The sequence below is a fragment of the Marmota monax genome, unplaced genomic scaffold (genome assembly GCF_021218885.2).
Source record: "Marmota monax isolate L192 unplaced genomic scaffold, Marmota_monax_Labrador192_F-V1.1 WCK01_AAM20220418_F8-fsc00124, whole genome shotgun sequence".
Taxonomy (NCBI): domain Eukaryota; kingdom Metazoa; phylum Chordata; class Mammalia; order Rodentia; family Sciuridae; genus Marmota; species Marmota monax.
This window is the reverse complement of record NW_026692505.1, coordinates 3382085-3407608: the sequence shown is the minus strand read 5'-3', so window position 1 is coordinate 3407608 and position 25524 is coordinate 3382085. Positions and strand designations below refer to the sequence as shown.

Here is a 25524-nt window from a genome sequence, read left to right as displayed (position 1 = left end):
TGATATATGTTAAAAATTTTATAAGTTATCAATTGTGTAGCATTCCTTCATTGAGCCATGGTTCATTTCAACACCAGTTTCTATATTGATATTTATGTTACCTATAATCTTTTACTAAACAAATGGCATGATGAATAGCTTTGTGCATAAACACTCATCTACATTTCATATCATTGTTTGATGATATATTTCTGAATTTTGAAATATGAGATATAAAATAAGTTTTTAAGGAAATGGAAGTGAATGTTAGGAATATTTAAGAGCTTTCAAACCTTCCAAGTTCTAGCCGTTAAGCTTTAGTAGGTAGTCTTTATCTTTCTTTAAATATTTCCTTTTTGGCTGGGTATGGTGGCACATGCCTCCAATCCCAGCTACTTGGAGGCTAAGGCTGGAGGATTCCAAGTTTAAGGCCAACTTCAGTAACTTAATCAGACCCTGACTCAATAACAATAAAGTAAGGGCCTGGGTTTTATCCACAGTACTATACAAAAACAAAATACTTTTTTTTTTTTTTTTTGCTGTGAATTTAATGGCTTCTTAGTTCATGTTTTTTTTTGTCAATTGTGGACTTAAGTAAGGCAGCCCACAATATCTGGGTTAGAAAGTAACTCTCCCTCCCTCACCTTATTTCTTTCTTGCCATACCTTCTAATTCAGGCTACTTTCTTTTTTGTCTCTTTAAAATTCCCTAGAATTTCTTTCAAATGTCACTAATTTTAATAGCTCAGCAGTGGTAATGCTGCTTTCTGGCAGGGTCCTGACAGTGGCATCAAAGAAAAGAGCTAAAATTTTACTCACTTTGATTGATGAGCTCATTTTGTTACAGAGGACAAATTGGATTTTTTTAATACTAGTAATAAAAATTAATGTGTGATGTTGCTTTTCGGAAGTTATTGGATCTCTGCTTTAATATAGAGTTCAGCAATAAAAAGCATAACAGATAACTTGACCAGGAAGCTACCTCCCCTATAAACTACCCTGAGAAGTTAAAAGTGCTTTTCTAATTTTGTAATCCTGGTATACCTATGTATGTGTGAGGTTAAGGGTTATGGGGGAGTAGTTGCAAAGGGATATTGGTCTGTATTTCAATTTTCCATTTAATTGTGATGTTTATTTATTTTTATTTCAGCACCTCCAAGGTTTACACGAACACCGGTTGATCAGACAGGGGTCTCTGGCGGAGTTGCGTCTTTCATTTGCCAAGCTACAGGAGACCCAAGACCTAAAATTGTCTGGAACAAAAAAGGAAAGAAAGTCAGCAATCAGAGATTTGAGGTATTAGGTCCATTGTTCTGTTTCTCTGGGGGTAGAATGTTATCTGCTCTGTCTTGGGTTTATATGTTACCTGTTTGCTTTGCTCTGATAAGATATTGTAGTCTCTGAGGTGTGACATTCATAATGTTGTATGTGATAATGTAACTCTAAATGGCTTTTTGAAAAGGAGAATTTGGGGGTTGAAGTGGCTGCCTTTTGTCTTTGCTTATGCAAGGACTTAAATTGCATTCCTGGGATGCATTTGTCACCTCCAACCTCAGTCTGCTTCCTCTTAAGGTTGGTCCTTACATGACCAAGTCTAGAGGATATATGAAAACTTGACTCTTCTGAAACTTCCTGTCTCATTGGCTTTTCTGAGTTACTTGTTTATTCTTGAACCAATCTGTGTGGGCAGGTGAATAGTGTAGGCTAATTAATTAAAACCAGCAGAATCTACAGGAATGGAGTCAGTTCTATCCAGTCTCATGGTTTACAACTCTGGAGAGAATGGTGTTTTCCTGGATTGGGATTTTTTTTTTTTAATTTATTTTTTTTATTGGTTGTTCAAAACATTATAAAGCTATTGACATATCATATTTCATACAATAGATTCAAGTTGGTTATGAACTCCCAATTTTACCCCAAATACAGATTGCAGAATCGGATTTGAATTTCAGTTCTTAAAAAGAAGGGGAATAGACTTGAACAGGAAAATAGCATGAACCTAAATGAGACATTTTTTTACAATATCTTAGTGTAAAATACTACCCTGTAAGAAACATACTCAAACAGGTTGAAATTGCAGGTAAACCTAGAGAACAAATTGATTTTCTTTATTCAGTAACGCCCAGTGCATCCAAGATGGTGAAACACCATTTCTGTATTACTCTTTGAGTATTGTGAGGGGTCTTAAGTTTTTGAAATTTGCTCATTCTGAAGAAGAAAAATAGTTAAGTTACTCAGAAAAAGAATGTAGGGAGCACACAATGTCACAGCTGCAATTTCGGACATGGAGAAGAGGATAGCTTCAACTTTTTTTGTTTTGTTTTGTTTTATTTTGTTTTTTAAGGTGGTATAGAGACTCCCAACATGCTTCCTTTTTAACCTAAGATTTTAATCTAGGTTCAATTTTTAATTTGGCAGATTAAAAGTGCATTCTAGTTAAAAGAAATATAGCACTACAAAATCCAGAAAAATTTGATTGTGCTCATTTTTATAGAGTGTCAGTGATATATGGTTCCTATGTATAAAGTACCTATTAATCACAGTGATGAAATTTGAAATATAACAAATGATGTGGTAGTTTAAACATGAAACGAATACCTTAGTCTTCAGGTTATTTCTTTCAGCATGTAGAGTGTGTGTGTGTGCGTGTGTGTGCATATCCACGTGTGTGCGTGCACACAAACACACACACGCATATCCTTGGTACACTTTTTTTTTAGTTTAAATGAAGTTAATTTTATTGACCAAGATTCTAATAACTATGCTGTTTCTTCCCTAAGATGCATAGATTTATTTTAAAATGTGTGCTTAATAGGGGTGAAAATAAATTGTGGTGCTTTGAGAAGTGGAACATTTTGGATATCTCCATGAATTTAGGATGAATATGGAATATACAAAGGACTTAATATGGAAATATTTTACAAATATTTGGTCTCCTTCCTCTATATGCTAAAACATCATTTGGGATTAAGCATTCATGAACATATTTGTAAAACGTTTTCAATTCATAATTTAGGCACATGGAAGTACCACTTGTAGTTAAAAAAAGTTTCATTTGAGTGAGCAGCTGATAGAACATAGCATAGTTTTAAAAAGACAGGTGACAGACCCTATAGTTATATATACATATGTATCACCATCATCATCATTACCATCATTTTTTTTTTAGTACCCGAATTAGCTGGATGGCATGATTACTGGTGTTGCTAAGCTGTTTTGCAATAGAGTTCATAATGATGGTGAATTCAGGCTTGGTGTTTAGAACATTAATTTTCTGCCTGGTGAAGCAAGCCTCCATTTTACAAGCTAGAATGCCCTAAAAATGCAAAAAATGCTAAGCTAGAACAAATGCTGGAATGATTTATGGCAGAATTAATGCATGTCATCAGGTCTTTGGGTTGTGAACGCCATCTCGTTGACTGCCTAAGTGCTATATTTATGCAGTTTCTCTTCGTGGTTTGCTCATCTCTACTGTTCAGGATGAGATACTTCAGACCCACAGAACTGTTTGTGGTGGCTTGCTTTAATTCTTCACCTTACAGTTTAGTTATTACCACATGTGCATATGCACTGTCAGAGACCAAATAATTTGAGAAGTTTATCCATCGTAACTGCAAGTCCCTGCAGAATTAATAGGCATAAATTACCTAGATACACAAACTGAATATGTTGATGTGTCAATTGATGTGTCAGTTTTCGGTTGCATTAGAAATCCCCATTTTGCATATGTAGTTTTATGTCTTTCTTTTTGTTTGGTAGAAAATTCTTTCAATTAGACTATACTGTTTTACCTCTGTCTCTAAACTCAGTCTTGGAATGATGCTGAGTTCATTCAGAGCCTGGTGGCTGGTTCACCACTGCATTGAGAAGGTTAGCTGAGAGGTGGGCAATTATAACAACACCTGTGACAGCTGTTGTTTCCTCTAATAGGTAATAGAGTTTGACGATGGATCTGGATCAGTTCTCAGAATACAACCCTTACGGACTCCTCGGGATGAGGCTGTTTACGAATGTGTGGCCTCGAATAAAGTGGATGAAATCATTGTCTCCACCAGGCTCACAGTTTTGCGTGGTAAGTCTTATGTGCAAGGTTGTTGATTGTGTCATTGTTGCCATTCTGCATCTCAGGTGTTCTTTTGAAGGGCCATGAGAAAGACTAACATTGTTATGGTGTTTAAGTAGGAAATGAATTTCAGTAAAATGTTCTAAGGGTCTAACTTTAATGAGACAGTGGGCTTGATCTTGGTATGGTTTTGGAAGAAATGCTAATCAGCAAGAGAAAAGGAAAATAAAAAGAAGTATTGATTTCAAAGGCCAGACACCAATTTGATTTTGCCTGGAGGATCTAGGAAGAAACAGCCATGCTACCCTTGTTTGTTAGCATTACTTGTGCATAGTCTTTTTTTTTTTTCTTTTCATACTTTTTTTTTAGCTGTTTTAGAAACTACCAAAGTGTTTTAAAAATTAAAGGAACGGTCTCTATCTAAAGATGAGCTCCTCTTAAGCAGCTGGACAGAACCAAGGATAAGAAGGATGCCTTTCTTCTTTGTCAAAAATAATCTTTTTATTTCAGTCTTTTATCTTTTCTTGAACCCATATCTATTGATGCAAGTGAAATGAGGTAGTGAATCCCCTTCTGTGTCTCTGTGTTGCTTGCATAATTTGACCAAAGCATGGATGACATGCGGTGTGTTCACTTTTTAGGCTTCTTTTACAAAGTCAGTGCTACAGAATAAAGACTAGTGGTTAACCCTCCGATTCATATATCTAATTCAGCCTTTTGTGTAGAGACAAGAACATTGCCTGATTGGACAGCTAACAGATGACATTTTCATGCTAACATATCTGTGACTTTCTGTTTCTCTCTCACTGTTGTTTGTTTGCTTTGAGCTTGATTCCAGAGTTTAGTAGAAAAGATTTTTCGTAAGGTGAAGGAAATTTGAAGGAAGGGATCACAATTTAAATAGAGGAACTTATATGTATTACGAGTGTTTCTCCTGCATTCCATTTTCCCCATTGAGGGATATATTTACTTTGTATCTTATAAAATTAAAAAAAATGCCATTTTCCTTCCAGATCTGTTTTCTATTAAATCTTCTTCTACTCTCCTGAGAAGCTTTACCTTGTTAATATTAAAAGTCTGTTTATTTGGAGGAAAGCAGTTATCAGTAATGTAGAATAAATTTACCTGTTGAATTTGAGATTAAAAAAAGGAAACTAAAGAACATCTAAGAGGAAGACTAGTTAGTACAAGAAGCTGAATGAGGTTATTTACATTTGCATCCTAAAACATGTTTTAAGTGGTATAAACACCTTACCAAATTGAAAGGAAAATATTGAAAAATGAGATGTGTGTACATACATGCGCACAAGCACACACACAGACTTATATATTTAAATGCGTAGAGCACAGAGCTACTTAAAACCAACTCAAATTTGAGTAACTTTTTTTTTGCCATTATGACAAGCTAAGTTGATGCAGGGAATTCTTCATTCTTCATAAATAGAGATGTTGATGAAACATCTGATAATATAATTAAATTCTAGTTAGGTTAGCAAGTAAGAAAGAGATGTTTCCAAGTGCTAAACACAAAGAGGGAACCCTTAGAAAAAAGACAGTTGTAGTCTTATAACCCAAGATGATGACTACATGGGCTTTTAGACTTTTGAAGTATTAGTAGGTATATATACTCTGTAGCAGGTACAAAATAAGATGGGAGTAAGAGGAGCTAGATTGCCTTTCTGCCTTGTGATGAGTTCTAGTAGTATTCCTATACTGCAGAACTAAGAACCCAGATGATTAACTTTAAAGCTGGGCAGAAACAGAATTCCATAGAATCTATAAGAAGGAACCAGAAAAGCACTCACCCAACAGACATCCTCACAACCCAGGCAAATGACCCTGAAGAAGGTTATTTATACTCAGAAGGACTCATAGTCATCAAGTCTAAAGTATGCATCAAGCCACTTCTAACCCATTGTTACAGTAAGCCCAAGCAGTAAAGTTCAAAGCCATGGTCTATGAACTAATCACTAAACAGTATGAATGGGGTTTTATAATAAATATGTTTAAGATATTTGCAAAGATATAAGAAGTAATGTATTATGCATCTATAAGACATCAGGCAAAAACAAAATAGATAGGAATTTGAATCCAGTTTCTATTAACTGGATGGAATCTTTGACATTTTACTTACACATGTGATACTATATGCTTTGGAAAATACGCATATATGTGAATGTACATACATATGATCACATAAACTTTAAAAGATCTGAAAATTGCTATCATTTTTCGGGTATTCCTATCTAAAATAAAATCAGACATCAGACTAATTTTGATCTTCTTTCAAACATTTAATCCCCATTGATTCACCTAGTTTGGAACTATTATAAAGGTATAATAAAATTTATCAGGGACTTTTTGGTTCTTTGACCATCTAAAGCCCTTGAATTCCTTCAAAGTAGATAATAGCAATTATGTGTTTGACTTAATATTTATGTATTTGATGAAGACATTAACAAAAAGTTGGTGGGAAATGTCATTTTTCTATCTTGTGGATTTAGGGATTTCTACCTTGTAGATTTAGGAATCCACAAGGATTTATGTTTTCCTACCTCATAGCTGCCCGGAGTTCCCCCATCTCATCTGCTTTTATATAGCTAGTTCCCACAGAAAACAAGTGCATTTGAATACTTTAATATGATCTTGAATTTTTATGTGAATATTTGTCATATGTAAGTGCTTTTGAATGAATTTATGATTCAAGTAAAGTCATTAACCCCACTTGGAAAAAGACTGTATTTAGTGTTTTCAGAAATATTTGCTGAGAAAAATACAAAAGTAACTTGCATAATGGGAAAGTAGTCTATTCATAATCTTAAAATAGAATACTTTCATACATTATTGTAGGATAAAATAAGTAAGGGTAGAATTGTCTCTGTTTTCTAGAGTCACCTCTATTTAAACTTTTTAAATGTTGATAATTCTATTTATAATAGTCTGAAAGATATTTCAGAGGTGGTAAACTGACTCTTATACACTTTGCATTTTGTGAACAGTTTAATAAATGATTGAAGAGGTTCATATCATAGTTGATGAACTTTGTGTTCACTTTGAGTTTACTTTCTCTTGCAAATCTTGTTGGAAGACAGTCAAGAACTCTGTTCTGTGGTAGACACAGACCACTTTGCACTTTTTGTCCAGTGGCCCTCCTTAGATGCCCATTTTGTCTGCATGGGTCATTTATTTTTCCCCCACTTTGCTGACAAATGCCAAAAATGTGCCAACTGTCATGATGGGTTTTGTCTAAGTGGGCTGGATGGAGATCAGTCATTTATTTCACACAGGCTACTGGACAACCTAATTAATTGGAGATTCAAACATCTGACCTGTGTGGCTAATGCAGAAGATGTGAAAATAATACTCTGACCACCCATGTGCATTGAAGGGAGCATTTCAGGGAAAATGTTCCCTTAGTAGCTTGTTTCAAATTACCCTGGCTTCAGAAACTGTTTTCATAAGGAAGGATAACTACACGCTCAAGGCTGAACGTGACCTGGAATGAGATATCTGGGCAATTAACCATTTACACTGTTGAGTGTGGTTCATGGAGGAAGAAGTGGGAGAAGGGGGAGTAGAATGTGATACTTATGTCCCCTTGGTCATTATTTTTTTAGTTGTTGAAACAGAAGCAAATGTTGGCTCTCTAGTTGTATGGTACTTTAGGAGGTGAACATATTTGTTATGCACATGTACTCCCTCCAACCTGAGCAGCACAGGGCTCACCAAAAGATTATTTAGAGCTAAGCCTTACCTAATTGTGGAGCACTGCTCAGGACAGTGGATTAGACAGACGTCCAGGGAGGGGCGAGCAAAGGACCAGAGTGGGTGTTTTGGTAGGAGGGATTATCAGCCAAATGAAATTGGTTCTATCTAGAGCTTTAGTTTATTGGCCACAGTGTCTTCTCAACCAAAGATATCAGCAGGAAAATGTGTGATACAAATTTTTGTAATGATAACTGGGGATGAAAATGTTCTCTCTGATATGTTATCAGGCACTCAGCAGGGGAAATGAGATATTACCATCTATAGAATTTTTTTTTCTTCTAAAAACCCAGAAGTACCTGCCTGTCTGGGGGCTAGCGGAATGGCATCAAGAATCCTTTTTTTACTTGTTGACATAATTCCCTTCCTCTAAGAGAAAGTTCTTAAAAAATTGAATTAACTTTGTCTTCAAACATCAAACTAAATGTCATGTTTCTTGAACTTAGTTTTTTTTTTTTTTTTTTTTTTTTTAGGGTAGGAATCTAGAGAACATATTATCATTTAGACTAGCATGTAATAGGTCCCATTTTCCAGCTTCATGGATTATTTTCAGAGACTTGCCCATTCTCAAATAGCATGCCTCCAAATAACTACCACCATTGCCAAAATGAAACAGGGTATAAGGTGTGACATTGTACCTTATAGGAAACTAGCTTGTTCATTGAACACATACAAAATGTAGTTATTGCCTAAAAAAGTTAACTGACCCAATGTGAGGCATTTTATTTTCCTAGTTTAGCAAATCTATTTGAATAAATGATGTGTGTGTGTTTGTGTTTACTCTGCATGTAAATGTAGGATTCATGAATGATAGTATAAGTAAGTAAGACAATACTTAAGTCAGGGTCTCAGGTAATTTGAGTGGCAACTCAGGCTCTGGTGAAGAGAGTTGGGTATTTTTTTTTTTTTTTTGGTGCTAATCTGTTAACTTCCATGTTTTATTGTTTTCTCTTTTATAACCTCATTCGCACAAAGAGGCTTAGATTGGTGATCAGAGGCTTAGATTGGTGATCAGATTCATCAGATCACTTCTAACCTTGTATGATTCAGTGATATGCATATTTTAGGAAGTCAGTTCTTGCAAAATGAAAAAAAAATGCTCCCTGAAGGTGACTGTTACTGAGATAGTAAAACACACAGAGCAGTTGGATGAAACTGAGAAGGCATTGCATTGGGAAATAGAAATGTTTGCATAATATGTCTGTTTCAAAAAATGTGAGCTATTATAGCAGTTGTTAAAACACACACATACACACACAACTTTTACAATCTTTCAGGGAGATGGCAGTCAACTATCTCTGCCATTGTGCAGTACCCTGTGATCAGAATTAGCATGTTCATTACAGTCTCATTTTATTAATGCCTCTTTTTGAAGATGAACACAGTTGTCCCTGCTGTGAAAATGGTACTTTGCCGTTTATGTTATAAAGTGGTCTCGGCTGGGGATCCAGGCTAGGAACATTAAAGAACAAAGCACAGCTGCTTGACTGTCACACAAAAGGATTTTTATGAAAGACTGAAACAAAAGGAAGGGTGGCCAACACAGAACAAACTTGCTGACAATTACGGTACCGAGTGAAGATTACTTGAAAAGGCTTATAAAATAGTTGAATATTTGGAATAAATTGATACCAACATGATAAAGCCTTTCCGTGTGTACTGTGTTTCTGAGCTGGAAAGTGGTGGCAGTGGGTGGAGACACTAGACATAAATAGAAACTTGTTACTTTTGTCAGTGTTATCTGCACAACTTAACAGTACCTCCTTTATGTGTCAGCGGCAGAAAGGTAGGAGTCCTAGTAGACAATCCATGGGAGACCCTAGTAATGGGAGACATTAAAACTGATAATATTTGAGGGGAAAGTGTACCTGTGAGCAGAGGTTCTTTATGTTGTCCTTGTCATCTGTCCTCTAAGCACAGCTGTGTGATGGTGCACACCCTTTTCTTGGAACCATTATCACTTCTTTTTCCACACTGAGATGGTGTCTTAAAAGGGGTCAGAGAGAATGGCAGTACTTGTAAATCAGTGCATTTCAGTAAGAACCTCTTTAAAATATTATGAGTTTGAAGTGAGTATAGTCATGTGTTTACTGCTGATTAGCTTACTGATACTATGAAAACGTTGAGCTAGAAAGGAATATAGTGTTTACCTAGCCTCATTTTTGAAGATGTTGATGTTAAGAAACTGAAATCTTGAGGGTTTGAAATGGTTTGCCCTTGATCATATAGCTAAGGTCTTCTTTGGGCTTTATCCCATTAGAAATGATCCTTGCTGCATTATTTGCAACAACATCTTAGTCCCTTAGATATTTACTTCTGATATAAAAGACATATTCCTCCAATGGCCGAGTCCAAAGATGAGCATGATGTGAAGTAAAATAGCTCTAAATTGCCATGCATATGCAGAATGTGTAAAAGTACTCAGATGGTGCATTATGACGTGGAGAACTCCGAGTGGAGGACTGAATATCTAGGATGCTTTCAGAGCTGGTCTGAGAGTATTGGAAAAGCTTCCTGAGTAAAGTTGCATAGGTTAAGAAATGAGTAGATGATACTAGTGGATGTGGGTGTTGCACTAGTCAAGGTTTTTCAGAGAAAGAGAACCAGTAGGATGTATACATACCAATAGGATGGATTATTAAAAGAAATTGGCTCACGTGATCAGTGAGGCTGCCAAGTCCCAAGATTTGCTGGGCAAGTCAGCAGTCTGAAGACCCAAGAGAGCTGATGGTGTAGTTCCGATCCAAAGGCCAATAGGCTCAAACCCAGGAAAAGCAGATGTTTCAGACTGTGAAGGTAAGAAAAAGCTAATGTACCAGTTTGGAGGCAGTCAGGCAGGAGGAATTCTCCCTTACTAAGGGAAGGGTTAGCCATTTATTCTAGTGCCACCACATCAGGAAGGGCAGTCTTCTTTGCTCAGTGTGTTGAATTAAGTGTTAATTTTATTGGCTGGGCACGGTGGTGTATGCCTGTAATCCTAGTGGCTTGCAGGACTGAGGCAAGAGAATTACAAGTTCAAAGCAAGCCTCAGTGATTTAGAGAAGCCCTAAGCCACTTAGCAACCCTGTCTCAAAAAATATAAAGGACTGAGGATGTGGCTCAGTGGTTAAGTGCCTCAGGGTTCAATCACTTGTACCAATAAATAATAATAAAAAAATGTTTTAACAAATGTATGGACAGTATGTGCTGCAGTCAAGTTAACATAAAAGTAACCATCACAGGTGGGTATCTGGTAGTTCAGATTGGAGTAGCAGAGAAGACCAATAGAGGAAGAACATTAGTTTGTGAATACACATTGGCTAAGTAGATTAAACAATGCAAGTGAGCAATCATGTTATTAAGTTAACATAAAACATCTCTGAGTTGAAGTTTGCACAAAAAAGTTACTAAAATACTTAAAGTAATATATCAAACAATTCACAGATATTTATAAATAATTGATGTTTATTCTTGAAAATTTGATATTTAGTTGGCCTTCACTGATAAAAGTTGGCTAATTTTTAAAACTTCAATATCTTGGCTTTCAAAATTAGTTTTATTTTAAGCTACTAATTAAGATGCAATTTTAAAAGTTATGCATGCATAATTTATTGGGATTTAGGACACAGATATACCAAGTGCCTCATCTAAGGTTTAATTATCAAAGTCCTAATTACATATCTCCTTAGAAGAGTAAGTAACTTATTTTATCCTATTAAAAAAACAATGACTTGTGGATTAATGCCACATTAAACACAACATTGATGACATACATCCTAGTATTCTTAGTATCTTTTATTAAAGATTGCTAGGAAAGTTTGAGACTATCTTACCAATGATCTTTGAAAATGAGCTTGCAATTTAATTTCCATCTCAAAACTTCCCATGCCCTTCTTTTTACTATCTTTGAACTTTACCACTGCAGAAATCATTTCTTTTAACCCTTTTCTCTAATTAACAGATTTTGATCATAAGTGTTAGCAGATGCCTGATGATGTCTGTGTTCAGGTTTTAGGTTTTAAATTTTATCATAGTTTGGGTTTGCCCAGGAGGGATCCTGCATTTATCAAAGGATGGTGTAAAAAAGAACAATTGACATCAATAAAAATAATGGGAAAAAAGAACTATTGAATAAAGTTGTATATAATAAGTGAGACCAGCAAATCAATATTAACAGTTTTCAGATATTTCCTATCCTTCTAAGTATTGGCATATACACTTCTCCTTTGTTTGTTAATTGCATGGGAAACCACAGATCTATCATTTACCTGGCAACTTGAAAATTAAATATAGTACAAGACCATAAATTCAAAAAAACTTGATGTTTTTTAGTAAAGTTATTAATTAATTTCAGTATTCATACCTTTTATAATTAAACTAAAACTTGTTAGAAAATAAATTTATGTCTGTATGGGTTTTATATATGATGCGAGTGTGTATGCGATGTGCATTTCACCTTCTTAATTTGCTTTATAGCACTTTGCCACTGTATGAAGTTTGCCTCCTCTTGACATTTTTATTCACTATATGCTTCCTTTGTGTATATGTTCCACTACATTTTCTGTGACCTACAGATAGAAATAGTGAAGGCACACATGTGCGTGCACATGCACACACACACACACAAAGAAGGAGAGGAGGGATAGGGCATGTGGTATGGTTAGAGTCACAATGCAGTAAGAGACTATTTGGCATTAATTGGTCTTCACTTACATATAATAGACAAAGGATTCCTGCTTTCGGTGCCCACCATATGCTGGAGAGGGTGAGTTAGATCTAGAAAAGCAAGGCAGAACAATAGGAGATAAAACTAAGAAAGCTACTCTGCAAAGAGAATGAATGTTCTTTGTAACTGGATGGACCTGAGTCATATGAACATTCCTACCTGTATTGGTTTAGCCATTGTAGTCAAGGCCAAATGTCAAGTTCTTAGACCTTTCAGGATCATTTAGAGAAGTTAAGAACATGCAATAAAGCATGTGGTGCAGTGACTCCGATGTGGAAAGCGTTGATGTCCTTCCTTCTTCCCTCCTTATGGTAATTTTGGTAATTTATTAAATGTTTATTATCTAAATACATGGCTGTCATGGTGGAAGCACAGGTCAAGAACCCATGGATGTTTTCTGGATCATTTTTTTTAAAGCAGTGCTTTGTTCAATAGATTGAAAGATTAGCTTTTAACATAAAAATGGGGATGTGAGACTATAAAAATATATTACTGTTATTTTCAAGGACTGAAAATCATTTATTGGTACAATGTTCTTTAAAATGCAATAGCAATAATTCTTATTCCTCCTTTTGCACTTGGGCTAAATGTTGTGCCAGCACACATTTCCATGTTCTTTGAACCAAATAGTCAATTACTTCTATTACCTAGGTCAATCTTGGGTATTTCTTAAAACATGATTTCTGTTCTATTGGTTCTGAACTATCCTAGGTCACAGAATAGATAAAAAGCCTATCTTTTTTTTTTTTTTTAATGTCTAGGGAAATGTAGCATCATTAGTTATATATTTTAAAAAAGCAGGAAGATGTCAGACATCATTTCAACATTTAAAGAGCTGAAAGGGCATTTTTTTCCCCCTTAGATTATTGATGTTGTCAATCTTGGTGCAGGAAGTGGTTGAATATGTTTTTATGAGTTCAGGTTCTACTAACAGGCAGATCCAAGATCAAATTCTGTCTTCACCATTTTCCCATTGGGCATGAGCACGTTTCTTAACCCGAGGTTCACTTTCTTCAATGTCAATTGAAAATAGTAAGAAGTCATACTACCCACGTGATATGAGAGATGAAAATTGTATTCATGAATTGATTGTTACGATTGACTCTGTATGCCAGGGATTGTGTTAAATCATTGGAAATAAAAGAAGATGCAAATAACAGTATCCCCACTTACCTTCAAGGAAGCTACATTCTTGGTTTGAGGAGAAACTACAATTTTGGTTAAAATAACAAGGGAGTTACACACATCTATTGTGGTGGGGGTTATTAAGTGTATTTTTAGAACAGAACTTTCACAGTAATTCAGCTTAAACCTTTCAAGCTAGTACTTGCAGTTAGCACTGATGTTCCCCTGAGAGTTCCTTCAGCATGACAGGGAGGTCTGTTGACATGGAAGATGTGTTTGACATGTGAAGCCTCTCGACTGACAGAAAAATTAAATTCGCTTTTTTTTCTTGATGACTAAAAATGTTCTTGGAGAAAATTATATTTCATTTGTAGGAAGATTTGGGATCACTTTGCTAGGGTTTTGAGAAAATATGATGCAATAAAAAAACTCAAGTAATTACCTTTAAAGTAATATTCCCATTTGTTTCTATTCCAACTAATAGTAAAAGGAGTTTTTATTACTGCACTTAACTGGTTTTTATGACTCCTTTTTGCTCTAGTTGGAGATGACAAAGCAAAGCTAAATATGAAATGGTTTAAAAGTGTACTAGTAAAATATCTTAAAGCATCTTCTCCCTCAGAAGACTTCATTAAGCAAAATTGATTTTCATAATAAAGTAGTTATTTATTTAAAAATATGATTTTATGTGTTTTAACCCTTAAGGGGAAGCTATTAGCATATATTCCAGAATAGGAATGTACTGCTTTTTTAAGGCCTGCCCACTTGGGTTACAGCCCTGTACCCTAAGGAGCCTCTTATTTACACTCAGGTTTTTATGCATGTCATTATGTCTTATGATGATAGATCTGAGTTTCCTGGTACTGCCGAGCCTGCTGTAAACTGACATAAGTGCTACAGCTGACTTACTGTGGGTCCCATTAATCTTTGTTGCAAAGATACATTAATAAAGTTAACATTCACTGGCTCAATAGCAAATGAAATTCTCTCATCTCAGCTTACAAACAGATAAATCATCACCTGGGATGAAGAGTTTACTCTGACTTCTATTATTGTTTTTAATGATTTGTCATAATCTTAAAGACCCAAGAATGACATTAAATGCTGCCCAGTAAGACTGGGATTTTGCCTAGCCAGATTGGGACTTGGGCCATTCTTTCCTCTATTCCCTGTCAATATGGTAAAAATATGGTTGTGATAGCGTTAAAACATTCTTTTTTTTTTTTTTTTTTTTTTTAACATTACAGCATAATGATGAAAGTGCTCTTGTGGTGTGTTTTAAACCAGCCTGGGTAAACTTTGATTAACCTCAGTGACCATTCTTCATGTGTCTTCCAATGATACAAGTCCTTGATCAAAGACCCCTACCAAGCCATCCTCATACTCTGGTGCCAGAAAATATGCATGGGAATAGTGGAGGGGAAGTTATCTGATGTGGGGTTGAGGTATAGACAGATATACTGTACATCTGAGGATGCTTTAGAGTTAGGGCTTTCCCTATCATGATGCTTTCCAAAGGTCTTGGAGAGCCTCAGAGGATGTCCAGCTAATAATTATCTTTCTAAAATTTGCAAAAGTAAAACCATTGCATTTATTTTTGTAAGTAGGCTTTCAACGTTTCATAAGATTTAGACTGCATAAAATCTAGCTCTGCCACTCTGATAGGACCAAAAGACAGAAGATCTGTATTGTATTTTACATAATTGGGAAAAATAATTAGTTGACCACATCAGTGCATGGGTGTGAGTCTCTTATACAGGGGCAAACATCTATTCTGGCTCATCTCCATGAATTAGCATGGACTTAAAAGGATTTTGCTCAGTGATCTGAGTCCCTAAATTCATGGAGACCATCTTTGCCTGTTTTCTTCCTCCTCTGATTCACACATAATTCTACACAGGCAGTAAACATGGACTGGTCTCTGGCATAACAGGTTGGCTGTGCACATTATATAAGGGTTCACCCATATTGGTCAAAAGATACAAATTGCACAATTTTTGAATTTCTTCATTCTAGAAGGCCAAGTTTTCTTGCTGAATTTGAACACTGTTATCATTGATGCAAAATAACCTTTTCAGTAGGATTCTATGGGTTTATAATTTTTATTTTCACATAATTTAGTTCTAAAATTTGGAGAAATTATTTACTAGAATTTACCAAATGAATTTCTGAGCTTATCCTCTTTGACCGGTTGTCTTGTGTGTCAAAGTAGAAAGAACAAGGAAGGCAACAGAAGTGGTTAGAATTGCTTCCTTAAAGGCTTCACCTGTAAAATGAATATTTAAACATCTTTAGATCTTTTAGCTCAGTGAACAGATATTACAGAACCTAAATGTTTGTTCAGATTTTCTGAGTTATTGGAGAAGCAAAAATCAAAACATTCCTGGAGAATCAAGAATCACTAAGCATGAGACACAATTTAGGGAGGTGCGAGTTTTAGTTTGTAGCTTGTCTTGATGTGAAATTCAGAAATTCTAAGCCTAAAAGATTTGACTGTTAAGGAAAGGTCCAGGTGCATTGTGAACAAAACCACAAATTCAGGGGTTGGCTTGATCAAACTCTTCGCCTAATGAGATGATTATCAGGTTTTCTGATGCCAGATACTTTCCTTTGTTCACCAGTTTGGATTGGTGTTTGATGCCATGTTGCAAAGGGTACAATCAAGCATAATTTGACAGAAGAGATAGGGATCACTTTTTTTTTTTTGATCTCTAGTAGAAGATTAGGGCTGTGTGAAAAATAACTGCAGCAAGAGGATCCACAGAGATGGTTGTATAAGAGGTACTTTATCAATATCCTTGAGTTTCTCCCCTGTGAGAGTAGGAAGAGAGCTGGGAGAGCAGAAAGGGTGGATTGGAGTAGGATGTAAGAGGTGGATGCATTCCAAAATGTGAACTTAGACTGTTTACCCAGAGGTAGAATAAAAGGGTGCTATAAAAATGCATTTTGAATTATCTTTTTATTATTATGTTAGGTAGACCAAGCCAGGCACAGAAAGACAAATTTTGTATGAGCTCACTCGTAGATGGCATCTTTAAAAGTTGATCTCACAGAAGTAGAAAGTAAAATACCAGTGGTTGGGGGGATGTTGGTCAAAAGATAACAAAAATTCAATTAGATAGGAAAAGTAAGTTCAAGAGATCTATTGTGCAGTATGGTGACTATGGTTAATAATATATTCCTGGAAAATCATAAGATAGTGAATATAAAGTGTTCTTGCCACAAAACAACTGAGGTAATGAGTACATTAATTAGCCATATTTAGTCATTCTACAATGTGAAATAAACATTATGTTGTGTACCATACATACATATCAATTAAATGTTTTTTTCAAAAGTGTGAGATAATCACACTAATTTCAAAGGTCATTGTTGGTCATTTCAAACCTGTGGGGATGTGTGACATTAGTGTTGTATGACTCTATGGTTTTTCTCTTTCAAACCTCTGATTGACGGAAATTGCTGAAATTGCTCACTGAGCATCAGTTTGGTAATCCAATAAGGAATGAGTCCTCCTTTGTATGAAAATTCCTCAAGGAATCTTGATTGTCATTTAAAGCATTTTTATACAATGTATCTCCCAAAAACAAGCACCCCAGGGTCAGTATTTTGTGTTCTTGTTGAATCTTATCGATTAGCTGGACTCGCTTAGGTAACTGAAAGATACCAAGGCCTTAATGTATATGATTTTTATTTAATCTTTATCAGAGAACTAGGGCATGGTAATCTCTTTCAGAGCCTAAATATCTTATTATTCTAGGAGAATATTTCTTTTGGTATGCCCCCGAGAGGGTTGGTGTGTGGAACAAGTTTTTTTTATGTGTCTGTCTGTGTCAGCAGTGGGGCACAAGCTTCACAGGTCTTATTGTTGAGGAGGTGACTTTAAATTCTTATTTTAGGCAAAAGCATCTGCAAATTAAGACTGCAGAAAGCATCAGTGAGAAGATTCTTGCAGTTCGACTCAGTTGGACAATTCTTCATTAAACTGACAATTTAATTGGGTGTAAAAAGAAATGGCAATTTAAAATCAAGGGCTTTAAGTGGGAAAACCTACTAGTTTCAAAGTTAGTATTTAAAGAAAACCCAGCAAGACTCAAAGAAGGTACATCCTTAGTTTTCTAGTTAGTTATTTCCTGTTAAGTGTCTTCTGTGCTGAAATTGCCCTATCAGATGTGCCTTTTAATGAAAACTTAGGTAAAAAGAGTCTGAAGATAAATTCTTGCATCTGTGTGCATGCATAAAAATGCTCATACAGAGAGATCTATTTTATGAAAGTCTCTCCGCCCAGAGTTCTATTCCAATGATTAAAAGATTCTGTTGTTTTAATACCAGCCACGTAAATATGTAGAATTAAAAAGATAAGAAGAACAAAGTTTTGTTGCTTCTTTTAAGTAGAAATGAAATCAGTATCTCTTATTCCATGAGAAAGAAGATGTTTGACTTAGTCCTGCTTCTATCCTCAGTGCATAAATGGGTTGTTAAGAGCACGTCATTTGTGTATATCTTAGTATTTGTCTATATCATACATGTCATTGAACTTTAAAATTTGAGATGGCCTAAATAATGTATATGAGTTTGATTGTAGGCTAAGAATCAGTAATAGAAATAAATGACCTTTATGTATCAGGTTTTGTGTGGCTTAATGCCACACAGACTTCTCCAAATTAATATGGTGGTTCATTTGTTCTGTGAGGTATGAAAATCTTAGCTGCTTTCTAAGTCAGCCCTTATCAAAGATACCGGATGGACATCTTTATTTCCTATTTCCCTCCATTGCACTTTTTAGCCTTCTTTCCACAGATATTTTAGGTAATTGCTGTTAATTCATTAAGTCCCAAGTGTTCAACTCTATTTGAATGAAATTGACACAGGTGCATTAAAATAGGTTGAAAATCATAATCTAGAGCTAATATATATTAATATTAGTTAATATGATTATAATTATTGCAACATTTTATTCTTACTATTATTATACATTATATACTATATTTAAGTTTTTATAGATCTTCACATCTGGGACAATGGAAAGATAGGTTCATAGCCATCAATTTACTGTTTTCCATGACCCACATAAGATTTATGAATTTTTAGTGTATTTTAGTTTATACCAGATTGAAAAAAATTACCTGAAGAGGGACCCCCCCTTAAAAAAAAGCATTTGTAAACGAATGTTTTGGACAGAAGGTATGGAAAGTAGAGTGTGGTTGTAATCATGAACATTTGAATAAGTGCTGTTGCATATACTGATAACCCCTGTGAGACCATTACCAGTAAATTTCCAAATAAGGCAGTGGCTGTGCCATCGGAAGCTCTGGATGAATTTCACATTAGCTGGTGAAGCTTGTCTCAGCAACACAGGGCATAATTGCTCCAGCAAGATTATTAGTGCAGTTAAATGTTAGCAGTTTTAGCCAGAGTAATTCAAAGGCCAAACACTTAAGAATAACCCTGCATAGGCCCTCTGCAATAACATCAACTGTCGTTGTCTTTCTTGAAATGTGGTTTTTATATGAAGTATGCTGTGAAAATAGAGTATCTATTAGAGCACCTTTCAACTTTATGAATATGATTGTGGTCACGATTAAAATATTTCCACAATCTTTTAAAACAAGTAATAGTGCGTTTCTTCTTACATTTATCTATAATTCTGTTAACCATACTTTATTACCTTATCCATTATTATTCTTTGTTCACATTGCCATAGAATTTGAATTAAGGGATCACCGTGTTCAATTTTGAGATGTTTCACTCTTTACCACATTGGCTTTAAAATTCCATGAGGAATAGTACCTATCAAACTTGTAAGACAAGGTGTGAAATTTTAAGTGCAAAATGATGTTATGAAGACCATGTTATAGGTGAAATTTTTAAAGTACAATTTTCCACTAGCTCATCTGCCATGTTACAATTTGAAAAATCTCTGACAGCACTGCCACAGCTTGGTGCAGGCACTATTGTCTTTCTGACAAGTTTATTGGACCATTCCATTTTTGATTGATTTGTACTTAGGATACAGCATCTATCATAACCTTCATTTCTCATGTAATGAAAAAGTCAGGATTTGATATTTGATGGGAAGGATTATAATATGTGTCAATATTTTATCAGTAATTCACTTGTAAACCTTGGAAGTTGCTTGATTAACTCTTCTTTATAAAACAAATTATATCATTCATAACGGTCTTGTTAGTGGTTTGGGGAAAGTGTGTGAACCACAGAAAATGAACTATTTTAAATGATACTAAATCAGTCAAGATTATTGTCTCCATGGAGTTATGATTAAGAATAGAGATAGCACAGACGAATGTATGTCGATATTTCATTGAAAATATGTATTGATTGTTGATGGACAAGTCTCTTTAGGATATGGGAAAATGGTGAACATTATTACTTGCTGATGGTTATATATCTCTTACTGATCTTCATCTATTATGAGGGAAACACTTTTTCTTAAATATTTTTACAATTTTTATTAACATTATTATTTTTGTTATTGGGGATTTAACTCAGGGTGCTTTACCAATGGGCTACATTCCCAGCCCTTTTTATTTTTTATTTTGAGACAGGGTCTCACTAAGTTTCTTAGGGCCTTCTTAAGTAGCTAAGACTATCCATGAACTTGCAGTCTTCCTGTCTCAGCCTCCTGAGTTGCTGGGATTACAGGCGTGTGCCACCACATTCATCTCAAATCTATTTTTAAATGCCACGTCAGTTTTTTCTTAAATTGAAGTTAGAATAAAGCTATGAAATAAATGGTAATAAATGCAAAAAAAAAAAAAAACAGGAAAAGCCACTGAGTATATGGATGCATTGCTGAATTTGTAAACGACTTACTTAGAATGGTTTTAGTCTTCTTAGAGACATTTTCCCCCAAGGCTAGTATTTTAAGCAGTGTAGACTCATGCTTATCAAAACATGTAACTCAACTTTTAAAACAGAAGTGTTTTTGCTCAAAACATCATGAAAAGGCATTTCTAAGAGGGTAAATGAAATTAAAATAGATCTGTTTTATACTGCTCTTGCTTCATCTTTAACAGAGTGATAGCTTACTTCTCCCACAAATGAACACACTTGACTTTGCATGAGTACTTGGTGTACTTACTAGGCCTTCCTTGAAAAATTTGGGCCATAAGGTTTAATTGCATGCTAATCAAGCAAACGGATTTGGAGGTATATTCTCTGAGCCATGGGCTCCCACAGCTCCCATTAATGCTAATGGGAGTTACACATGTGTATTGAGGAGAGAATAATACAGCCTTTGAAGTTGGAGTTGCTAATTGAGTGCTTTCTTCAGCTGTGCTCAGCTTCAGTGGCTAAGCTGACTTAGAGTGGTCTAAAATGTCATTCTTGGTAAAGCCCCAGAACATTATCAAAGCAGGTTGGCAGTGAAAGAGGCAACTATTAAAAAAAATCTTTTTCTGTTCCCAAATGGAGAAAGAATTATCAGGCTAAACAAAAGAAGGAACAGAGAAGTCTCAGGAATGGACACTCATTTCCTCTAAAATGGTTTATCTGGTTTAGTTCAGAACATGAGAACATAAGCACACTTTCCCTTCGTGGAGTTTTCTGCCTTGTGTGGGGTTTTGGTGACATAGGAGGACTAATCAGGGCTGAGTATTGTGTAGCTTTGTCTTGTGACTTTGGCCACAAGCAGTCACAGGAAGCACTGTCTCAGTAAGTGACTGGTATATGCAGTGACATCCTGAATGTCCATGATCCTAACTTTCTAGATCCTGTGTGTATTGGCTTTTCCCTTGTATAAACTCCTGCAACAGTCGTCTTTGCAAGAAACTAAGAAAATCATAGAACTTTACGTTGTAGGGATGTACCCACAAGGGAAATAAAATTGACTCCTAAAAATATGTAAGTGGTTTTCTTAGGTCTTGCAGTCAGCCTTTATTCTTGTTGGATTTCAAAATTTTGAATTTATTTACTAAAATGTATTTGTAACCCAAAATCAATACTCATAATAATTTCACAATCATTTCATAGAGACAAAAATTTGAGTCACTTAATGCACACTTAGCTTGAGTGAAAAGTAACAACCAGTGCACGTGTTTGTTGCAAGTGAGACCATTGAGTTCAGAGGTTTGATCATCTTGGGACCATGCACCCCCCAGTAATAGACTTCCCTACCTTGTTTTAGGTCTGGTGAGACACCACACAGATTAATGGTAGATGCTGTAAAGAAGGCCAGCGACAAAATTCCTGGGTTGCTCATTGTGATGTCATTGCTGCTTCTAGAAACAACTTAAATCACATTTGCAATAAGGAATTAATCATGCTGTGTTCATATCTGAAGGACAGAATATTGAAAATAATTCAAATAGCAGAAGAAAGTAAGAGAAACTCATATGCTGCCTTCCAGATTTATCACACTGTGAAGGGCTTCTACTTTACAATGTTTTAGAGGAGGGAAAAAAAAAATCCAGGAATAGCTTATATTCCTTGAATAGGAACTGTTTCGAAGAAAACACTATTTATTCACTTAAGAAAGTTCTTGCAGAAAAGACAGTTGGGCTGAGAATGTGGAAATGTAATTCTTCTGGTCCCTTAGGTTGTAAGAAAAATAACTATAAGCCAGTTATGAAACTGGTGGTTGCCTCTGTGGACTGTCATGTAGAAGAGGGATTAGACTCATTTTGTGCTCATTCAGACAGCCGAATAGGGATCAGAGAGTGGCAGATTTTTGGATTGGTCCCAGGAAGAACTCTGGAATGATCTCAGCTTCTTTAAAATTACTAGGGCAATTTTAGGAGCTAGAGGTGAGTGAACATTTTCTGGGCATGCTGAGGAGGCAGGGAATTAAAACTGTAGATAGAAAACCTGGCATGATGATGTCAGAGATTCTGTGACACCAAGATATTTTATTATGCCCTTTATTCCTAGTGGAAGGCATTTTTAGTTAAAAAACAATGCCAGTAGAGGAATAGTTTCTCACCTGTTTTGGGGTATGACTGAAGTGTTCTGTTCCCCAGGAGGAAGGCGTAGTAATATAATGTTAACTCTTCAGCATCAGTATCAGGGATATTTGATGCCCTGGTCTCCTTTTCTAGCAATGGAGGGGGTCATTAATACAGAAGAATGCAGTGTAGCCTTAAAGATATTTGCAGTGTCACTTTGTCTTTATGTATGCATGATTTTTACTTTGCTATTTCATCTATTGAAGAACCACTTTTAAAAAATAATAGGTTTTATGTTTTAGGAGTATTAGAAAGTTAACCTCCCCAAGATATAAGCAAAAAAGTAAGATATAAGTCTTGTATTCAGTGAATAAAGTTCAGGATTGTATTCCTGACTAATAGACATTTGAATATAAACATATGGAAGTATTAGCTATTGATGTGATATTAATAAACATTTTATTGTGTAAATTTTGATATCCTTTAGTTTCAAGTACATTGTAGTAGTTCATAGCAGTGGTGTTGTTGACCACAGAATTCATCACGGTTTAAAATCATTTGGGTAATTTTAAGTAATCACATGGGGCAATTGTTAAATCATGCAAATAATCTTAGAAATAATGAAGATGCTCTTTCTCACCTCATTCTGCAGAGGTAACCCCTGATGATAGTTTGTGGTACATCTTTCAGATCCTTTTAATATACTGAAGATTTGTAGCTGTGAAACACAAACATTCAGGTGTATAGTTTAAAGATTGCTTTGCTTTAATCAGTGGATTCATGGATTCTTCAGTTTGATTTTATCATTAAATAACAACTTGTCTAATTTGCCTTGCTAGATCATACAGATTCACTGCCGTAAAGCTAAATTGTAACCTGATGTGATATTTACTATAGTTTATTTAATCGTTAATGATTTTCATGCAATGCTAATACAGAGAATGCTATGAACACCTTATAAAATTCCTTTTTGGATGCATGTGGCAACATGTTGTAGAATTATTTAAAAGTGGATTTAATTTCATTCTAACTAGTACCAGCAGGAGACTATAGGTAAATTATACATATGGGTTTATAATATGAAAATTGCTACTCAAAGATTAATGTCATCATAGTAATCACAAGTGTGTTTTGCAAACATTATTTGTAGTATTCATCACGTTAATATGTGTATTCTTAAAAATTTAAGCATTTTTTTTCACATTTACTCGAGGCTCACTTTAGACTTTTGCATTCTGTAACTTTTGGCCATAATATACTTTTCTTGGTACTTGAGTCTTTTTAAAGTGATTTTCAGCAGAGTTATTTTTATAGACATTGTGTAAACACTAGTGTGAAGTTTCAGACACCTGCAGTGAGGGGGAAAACACACATACAACTAAAATTGACTTCTATAATGAATCCTGTTACAGTGTAGACATTGTACTGAAAGAAAACATTAAGAGACTAACGAAAAACTATTTTTTAAGCACTACTGCCAACTGTAGAGTGTGCTTACCCTTACATCAACCACATCTACAAAAATGATACTTTGTAATGGTCATAGAAACCTACATAGATATTTAAGACCAAACTAGGAGGTAATAAATCTACAGATGCTAAATCTTTTTTTTAAAATTGTTTTTTAATTGTCAATAGACTTTTTTTTAAAAAATGGGGTGCTGAGGATAGAACCCAGTGCCTCATGAATTCTAGGCGAATGCTCTACTTCTGAGCCACAACCCCAGCCAAGATACTAAATCTTAAAATTTAATAAATAACTTGGTATAGAGTTAAAGACCTTGGTGCATGTGAATGCACAAGCAGCCTCAAGGGTGCAGTATTTGATTCGAATAATGTAATAGCAAAGACCCAGGTAACTACATATTTGATAGGGGCTTGAGGATTACTGCTACTTGTCCAGTTGACCTCAATGTATGGGGCTCTTTGTCTCATCCCATAGTACCTTGCACACTAACCCAGTAAAGGTGAGGCTTTCAGAAAAAAATGCCAGTGCACTCTCCACACAAATGTACCAGACTTTGGCTTCTCAAAGGAAACACATTGCTTATGTGGACTAATTTGAGAACCAGCCATCATCTGTCTTTAGGGTAGACATTCATTGAGTGCAGCATGCTATAAATCTTTGTGATTTTTGCATTATCCCATTATTAGTCCCCTTTCTCAAATGATGTATCCATCCACTGTCTGTATCAGTTGGAAGAACGATAGCCATGACTCCTTGCTTTGGTTGCTTTTGCCAAATAGGAGTGGCTACTCTCTTGATTCTTATAGGCTTCCATGTTTCTTGCTGGTCAGGCTTGACTGGGTTTGCATTGTCTGCAGGTTTTAACTTGCCCAAAGCTGAGAGGATTTTCTTGAGGACACAGTACTTATCCTGTTACTTTGGTTCAGTGGTGAATTTCCTAGCCTGCTGGCTAGGGATTGTAGAGCTATGCTTTGGTATAATGTTGACACAGTTTACAGAGAGCCACCTCCCTTTTTATTAGGATCTGCAGCATGCCAGAAAACGTACCTTGTTTCTCCTGTAGAAAGTTAAGGAGATGTTAAGCATGTGTGTTTATTGATCTCACCAGTCTTAATGTGCAACAGGAAGTTTGCATTCTCGTCCCACCTCAGTGAGTTTCCCTGACAGACACCACATTCTTATTAAAGACAGTAGCACCACCCTGGCTTACCTGTTGCCGAGGTGTGACACCTCCAGATTTCTGTGGTTTAAAACTCTTCCTTGCCTTTTCTGACTAGTGCATTTTGATGTCATAACAGCATGGTGATATTTTCCTTATCATTTCATTTTGCCACCAACATCTTCACGGAGCAGTCCCCTTTCTCAAAGGATGTATCCATCCACTGTCTCTCCTGCTTCTCCAGGTACCATTGCCCGATGTGTCCTTTGCTTGTAGACAAAAATTCATACACTTAATCTTGGCCTTTCAATAAGTGTGCATTTTTTCAATGTTCCTATAAATAAATGATGTGGCAAAA

The 25524-nt window shown here is 35.5% G+C and overlaps 1 protein-coding gene across 20 annotated transcripts in view; it reads left to right on the top strand.

Moving 5' to 3' along the window:
- Nucleotides 1-25524, top strand: part of Ptprd (protein tyrosine phosphatase receptor type D) — a 2207759-nt gene that overhangs the window by 1912673 nt on the left and 269562 nt on the right. For all 20 annotated transcript variants that reach the window (XM_058579708.1, XM_058579705.1, XM_058579707.1 and 17 more), the window contains 2 exons: nucleotides 1129-1274; nucleotides 3909-4050. In XM_058579708.1, coding sequence (XP_058435691.1) covers nucleotides 1129-1274; nucleotides 3909-4050 — 288 coding nt within the window. The remainder of the gene's footprint in view (nucleotides 1-1128; nucleotides 1275-3908; nucleotides 4051-25524) is intronic.